Source organism: Antrostomus carolinensis, unplaced genomic scaffold, assembly GCF_000700745.2.
Source record: "Antrostomus carolinensis isolate BGI_N321 unplaced genomic scaffold, ASM70074v2 scaffold25128, whole genome shotgun sequence".
Taxonomy (NCBI): domain Eukaryota; kingdom Metazoa; phylum Chordata; class Aves; order Caprimulgiformes; family Caprimulgidae; genus Antrostomus; species Antrostomus carolinensis.
Genome location: NW_010331283.1, coordinates 3,686 through 11,124, shown reverse-complemented (window position 1 = coordinate 11,124; position 7,439 = coordinate 3,686). Strand labels below are relative to the sequence as shown.

Genomic DNA, 7,439 nt, shown 5'->3' with positions numbered 1-7,439 from the left:
AAAAACTTAGCATTTCCCACACACAAGAGACTGGCAGTATAAACGAAGTTTTGTTGACCTGTGATGAAAGCAGCCTCAAAATTGAGAGCAGCATTTCATCACAATATATTTGTCTGAGGTTAACTAGAAATCTAAGTATTAGAGTCAAAAGAAAAGCATTTGTATTTAAATCACACATTTAGTATTACAGCCTTTATCTGAAAAGGCATGGGAAAGAAAAACGATGGGATACCATCTACCTATGCTCATTTAACTTGATTCCAAGAAGACTGAAGGAGGGGAACAGACTCTAGCACGGGGATGGGGTTTGGAGGGGGGGAAGGAAGGAGAATAAGAGGCCATTGAGGAAGCCAGTGAAGGAAGAAAAAAAAAATAAAATAAAAAAAATAAAGATGTAAAAGGGCCAAACACTACAAGATAAGGAACAGTGAAGAAATCAGAGTATAATACAGAGCAAAATTCCAACAACATGAAATTTTTAATACAGTAAAAGTGACAAAGTGACAAAGTCTATCATCCAGCAGCTTTTTTTTTTTTTTTTTTTTAAAGACAGGATTTTATTGAAGACTAGAGAAACTAATTGCATTTAGCAGGAATCCAAGTGGACTACTGAACAGAGCAATGAGGCTGGTTTGCAGCCAAGGAGAGGAAGAGAACAAACACAGTGAGAACCTGTAAATTACTTCACAGTTGTTGGTTTAGCCAAGAATAGAAAGCACGAGAAGCAGGGACTGCAACAAAGCCACTGTTTCTTCTAAGATGTAACGAGCCTGGCTGCGCTTAGACTTGGGACTCCAAAAGGATTGTGATGAAAGCAGAGCTTGCAGGAAAGCTCACAGAAGTAGGTAGGGACTGCGAGTAAGCAAAGATGACTTGGATACTTGAAGACAGCTCCTCAAGGGCATCACTGCAGCTCTGACACTAACAGAGAATCTGGTTCCCAGTGTTCTTGTGAGAAGCTGGAGTTAGAGGAATGCTCCAGGGATTAGTAACAGGGATCATTCTTCCCTCCTCCTACCAGCAAGCTAGTAAAATGACATGCAGTGAGGGATCTGTTCAAAATGCAAGGATGGTAAAGTTGATGGAAGAAGGCAAAATTCAGAATGATCCGTGCAGAAGATGGCAGGGAACTGGCTTTCTAAATTTTGTAAATAAATCCCCATTTAAGTATCACGTTAAAAGGACAAACGTACAGCCTGAGCAGTGCTCTCTGCAACAGAATGCAGACAGAAAGAGAAGGCAAGAGAGAGAGCGTGTTCTGGGATGCAAGAGCAGGAGCACTGAGTACAAACTGCGAGGAGCTGTTCCCAGCACGTCCCCAGGGACCAGCACGGCCGTTTCTGGAGATGACAGTTCGTTACCACACTCCATAAAGGAATGTAACAGAACAAAAATGAAGGCCAGAGCTAAAGGACTCAAGAACGCTGTTTAAGAAGTCAGATGAATTAAAGGAGGAAGTGTTCTGCAGTACATCTGCACCGGCTGCAGACAGACAGGTACTCCAGCTGGCACACATCTGTCACTTCTTCGTTAAGCTGCCACCTCAGAAATGGACCCTCAAAGCCTTTTTTTCTTTTTTTTTTAGTATAGCTTTAAGCAGAGAAGCCATTAATTGAGACCAGGATTAATCCAGACCAGGCATGATGTTTTAGTACCTTTTGCTCAGAGAGGCTGCAAGGCTGGGATTAAATATGACAAAGATATCAATGATACAATAATTACTGAAATATTTCATAACTTCAGCCACAGATTCTACTCAGATGCCCATCTTTGTCTCCACTGCCTCCTCTATTTAAAATCAGATGCTCTAGAGCATTTAAACAGATGAATTTATGTTCTGCTTAAATAAAAGATATCTGTTGAAAGAAGATTAAGATAGCTAAAGCAAGAAAACAAAAAAAACAAATATATTGAAACTTCGTTTACACTCCAATAAAAGACAAAGCCCGTCCCTCCTCTGACTGTGGAACTGGCCTGTACCTCTGTGATAAATTATCACCTAGAGAGAAGAAATCTAAAGAGATATCGTTAATCACAGTCAAACAATTCACAGAGAGAAAAGAAAAAAAAGAAAGAAAGAAAAAAAGAACTTACTTAACATTACCATACTTTACTATGAAACACTTAAATATGTCACTAAGGATGTATGTCTAAATTAAAAATAAAACTAAGACTTAACAGCTTAATAAATATGAAGTGAAGAATATATTTCTTAATAACGAGTCAGAAGAGAAATGAAAGTTCAGATGGCAAACTATTCTCTAGCATGTAGAACATGCTACAGGGTGGTCAGTGCAACTGAGCTTCACGTATTTAAAATATTGCCTCGTAATCGTCAAACAGATGACAGATGCAATGGAAGGTGGATGACATGAAACCTGCTTCATATTTTGACCAAAGGTTACCAACTTGATTAAAGTCCACAGTCTAGTGGAACTTCCAGATTTATTTATTTTTTACAGCAGTGTAGCATACAGGGATTATATGTCCCAATCAAAATGTATATATTTCAGAATTATTTTTATGTCTTTTAAGCAGTGTTTTTCTTTATAAATTTCAATGAAGCCATTTCACCAAAACAAAAAGCATCAGCAGGGATGGATTCTGCTCTAATCTCGTGTTCAGATGTACTCTGAACTGGAGCACCCCCCCATGCAATTACAGACATCAACATACCTTTCATGTGGAACAGGAGGGAAGTCTGCTTAATTTTTTTTCCCCTCCCTCAATAGTACCTTGAGCCACAGGAGTGGCTCAAGAATCAAATCTCATTCCACTAAAAAACTAGAAAAAAAACCCCCATAAATGAACATGAAACATCTGATTTTAAATGTACAGATACCAACTAAAGCTGTAGATGAAGAGTCTAGACTTGAAGTGATATTTGCCCAGTGAATTATTCTTTTTCCTGAGGCAACACAGAAAAGAAAAAAGTCTACCTTTTCTGATGGTGTGAAATAGTTTGCCATCTGACTATAGGAGAGTATGAAGAAATTTCAAGGACAAACTAGATCAGCCTTTACCTCGGGGCCTCTGTTTCTCTGCGTCATAGATCATTACAACTTCAGTGACCTGGAAGAGAGAAGGGAAATTCTACTAACTGTGCTACCAGGGGAGTGTTATAAACAGTTCTGACAGGCTGCTCCCCCGCGCTCGATCCACAAAGCACAATTAAAGGCTCAATGTAGCCATCAATACCGGGCTGTCCTGGCGCAGCGCGAACGCGGCGGGAATAGCGCTCTTCACGGGAGGGTAACAGCAGCCGGCGTTGTCTGGTAGGAAAAGCTGCTGCACCCTGGCTTTGTGAGGTCTCATCATGCTACTCAAGATTTTAATCTAGCATTAAAGTCTCTACACTGTTTATATCCACACTATAGCCTATAAAAACACCCCGAAGGTTTCTGGTTTTCAATGTACTATTGATCAGTGTAGCTTCTTAAACAATTGCTTTTCCCATTTTTAAACGTTTTCACTCTCAACATGAAAAACAGCTTTAACTCCACACACATTTAAGAATTTGCACAGCTTCTCTGAATTACTCACTTGAATATCAGTATGGCACAGAGTACCAGTTATAAATCGATGCTGTAAATAGTATTACGAAAAAACCCCACCCTAAGTTACAGATTATGAGTATCAGTGTGTTTTTAACTTAAAAAGCCCCACAAAATTGGAAAATGCAAGTTGGTTGAGGGCTTCAAGATTTTTTTTATTTTTTTCAGAATAAGCATCACTGGGAGCTACAATTTAAACAAAAACAGAGATGTAACATGTCAAAGGGCAACATTAAAGCAGCTGAAAGAACTGCCTTTAAATTTCTCAGATGCAGAAAAGTGGTCACAAAATGTGTGTGATCTCATGGAACCACCTCTTGGCCTTCAAGTCAGTTTTAGGATTTTTTTTACTATAATCCCCTGAATTAGCTTAAAATCTGATGCAAATTCACCTTTTACTTACAGGTAGAAAACATACTTCTCAAGTTATTACAGCACACATACTCACTTGTATAGACCCTACTGGATGTTAACAGCTGGGATTTACCCCCATTTGGGGATTATGCCATGTGACAGCGACAGATTTTTTTCCCCACTGGTCCATTTGGATCCCCCTTCGTCACACTGGTTTTATTTACCAAGCAATTACCATGTCTAAGAGTCAGTGTCTGTGTCTGCCTCTTCACTCTGTGGCCACAGAACACATAGAAGAGCCTCCACGTCTCCAAAGATAACTCATTAAGAAGGTCACATTGACTCCTCAGTTTCTATACTATTGTTAAAGTTCTATTACTTACTTTTAAAGGCACTTACACTTAATGGCTGTTGCCTTCTATATTTGGTGGAACATAACCCTGTATCTCCCAAGCCATCCAGAGGGCAGAATTGGAAAGCCAAAAGTCTGTGAGGAAGAGCCTTTAGAAATTGTGCTCCACAGCTGTGGAACATGCTCCCCCATTTTTATTTACAAGTCTACTGCAGCCTTTCAAACTAAAGAAACAGTTGTTAGCCATTGCCTTTTATATTATTTTGTAAAATTATCTTAAATTTTAAAATCAGTACCGTTGGTAAACTTAGCTACTTGAGATCTTAGAGGAAGGTGATTTAAAAAAATATCAAAAGAACACACTAAATGCCACTCAGATGGCAAGTTCACATCCACTGGCATAGTCTTGAATTTAACTCAGGCAATCTTTTCAGTTTCTCAGACTAGTTCACAGCTGAGTTTAGCAGTTTAGTTCAGCAGTTCACCATCTGAAAGGGGCAATGATAGTTGGGATAAAGAGGAAATCAAAACTAACTAGGAAAAAAAAAATCAGAAGATACAGTCATTGGAGTTCAAGTTTATGAATTGAAATAAAAACAGGTGCAAAAATGAGCAGTTTGTCTCTAGAATGGAGGTTCTGGGGACATCAGAACTCAGCTGATTCCAGATGATGATTTAAAAGCAACTGTTACTAAAATAATGGCAGGAGACTGCAAAATTTAACCTATCTGTACACGTAGTCAGAGGCGAGGATCTTGGACATGAACTCACTGAAGTACTCGCTGTTCCCAAAAAAAGAAAAAGTCACCAAAAATGTTGAAATCACCAAGCTGTAAGTTATCAATTGAAAAGAGAAAAAAATATTCTTAAGGCAACTCAATTCAGGGATTTTTTGCAGGAAGGGAATGGAGAAATGCATCAGGTAGACTTGAACAAGAGGAGGCAGAAGCAGCAAATTAAGTTACATATCAGAGCAATGGATTTTGACAAACAGCAAGATACATTTCTAGATGATGAACGTTTACTACAGTTTATCACAAAATGCTTCAATATGTCCCTACAGCAGTTTGTCTAAATTAACCCAAAAATTGACAGCTTGACGAAATCTGAGAAAAGGCAGTAGGGAGGCAAAGCATCTTGCAACCGACTGATAACTGCCATCATGCTGAATGACTCACCACTCCGAATTTCTTGAAGTATTCCCTGAGCTCTGTCTCGCCACAGTTATGAGGAATCCCACCAACAAAAATTTTATTTGATTTATTGTTATCGCTCCTGGATCCTTTCTGCTAAATCAAGGAGGAAAAAAATTCAGTCAGAAGGACAATAAAGTTGCCTACTTCTATCATTTTACACTTAAACATGAACAATGGTCTCTTGCAGGTTGAGGGGGAACCAGCTCCAGGCTCAAAGTCTCCTACTCATTAAAGTGAAGCAACTGCGTGTTCAGAGCTCGGGAGTTTAGTGGTGGCAGTTATAACTCAGTCCCTGTTCTTCAGAAGATCAGACAACTAGGGACTGTGTTTTAAGGCCGTTTACTCATTTTCTAATGAAATCATATTAACCTGCAGGGCCTGAAGTAGGCAGGAAAAGAGTATCAGTCCTGCCAGTGTGCACTTCCAGACACTTATTTCAAGATTTGAAGAACACAACTAAAAGCATTGCTAAGAGCTTAAGAAAACACCACACCCAAAAACTGAGTCTGACACAGAGTGCTTGTTAACACTGTGATGTCCTTGGAGTCTGACCATGGAAATCTAGAGTAGAAGACATTTTTCAGAAATAAAACTTACACTCGAGGCCTGCACAGACTCCTGATTTTAAAACACGGATCTAATCCAAGTGAATTCAATTAAACTGCTAGAAAATAACCCAAAACTTGGAAAACAGGCAGGATACACCAAGTATGTTTCCTTACCCATCCTTCCTTCGGTCGTGTCCTTTCTGGTTGCATCCCCCTAGGTGTACATGGCTTTGGATCAATCTGGAAGAAGTTCCAGTTTGGTCAGATCTCAGCACACAGAGTATTGTTCTACAAGTTACGTTTCTGGCAGCTGAACTCAGCACTGCTGAAATCCAGCTCCTCAGATCAAAGCTATCAGCAACACATCGCTTCTGTAACGTGGCACAAATCATTGAGTTAAAGCTGTCTTATAATAAATAATTAAAACCAACAACCAGGTAACTTTTACACTATCCAGTCTGCAAATAAGAAGCCAGAATTTAAAACTGATCTTTGAAGCAGTCTGGAGCAGAAAGTTCTGAAGTAGAAAAAAAACCCACACAAAACACAAAAGCAACTTACATTTCGGCCATCTAACGTATGAGGTCTACTGGCCAGTACTGTTCCCACACAGTTGGGATCTTTAAATTTGACAAATCCAAATCCTCGAGACTGGTTTGTTGTTTTGTCTTTCATTATTACACAGTCTACAACTTCTCCATACTGGGAGAAGTAGCTACGAAGAGTTTCTGTTAAAAAGAAAAGCATATATTAAACAGAACCAGATATTAAGGTTATGAGGCTGTATTCACAACTATGAGACAAAAGGTACAAAAACAGATAAACAAGTTCAAACTCATCTTTTGAAAATGATTAAATTTTACTTCCTCTGAACAGATAGTATACACTGCTTTATTTCCATAGAAAAGTAGTATCATAGCTAAGCAACGATAAAAAACTGTCATCTTCTGAGCTGACAAAAACTTCAACATCAAACACTGAGAGAAAATACAAAACCAAAAGCGACCAACACTTATTTGAACCCTCTCTACAGAAAATGTTATTTATTAACAGAAGAGAGCAGCAGAACCTCATCCAAACCTTCCTACCACAGCACTGTCTGTCTGTCTGTGCATTGTTGTGCTGTTCACAAAGGCCGGGCTCACGACTGCAGAATGCACAGCTTACCTTGTGTTGTACTCCAGTCCAAGCCTCCCACAAACAGTTTTCTGCAAATGAAGCACACAGCAGTTTTAGGGTGCTACACCACAGATGCTTCATCTTATTTAAAGCAGGAGTCAGCTATTCTGAAGAGGTGTGGTGATTCTCAGGCCTCCAAAATACACTACAAGGCTGGTTCTTCACTAGAATTCACTGTTGTTTTTGACAACTGCCTTCTGTTTCATGAAGATTCACATTAAACTGAAGCATCTGTTTTGTGTACCACCAGCGTGAA

General features: G+C 39.2%; 1 protein-coding gene across 2 annotated transcripts in view; it reads right to left on the bottom strand.

Moving 5' to 3' along the window:
• Positions 1-7,207, bottom strand: part of DAZAP1 (DAZ associated protein 1) — a 19,954-nt gene extending 12,747 nt beyond the window's left edge. Inside the window, exons 1-5 of one of the 2 annotated variants that reach the window (XM_010173180.2) lie at positions 7,172-7,207; positions 6,566-6,732; positions 6,179-6,244; positions 5,439-5,549; positions 3,024-3,072 (exon numbers count right to left, since the gene is read on the bottom strand). In XM_010173180.2, coding sequence (XP_010171482.2) covers positions 3,024-3,072; positions 5,439-5,549; positions 6,179-6,244; positions 6,566-6,679 — 340 coding nt within the window. In that variant the 5' untranslated portion in view covers positions 6,680-6,732; positions 7,172-7,207. Of the gene's footprint in view, positions 1-3,023; positions 3,073-5,438; positions 5,550-6,178; positions 6,245-6,565; positions 6,733-7,171 lie in introns of those variants that run through there. The other variant, XM_029086268.1, reaches the window with a different exon arrangement.
• Between the last annotated feature and the right edge of the window lie 232 nt (positions 7,208-7,439).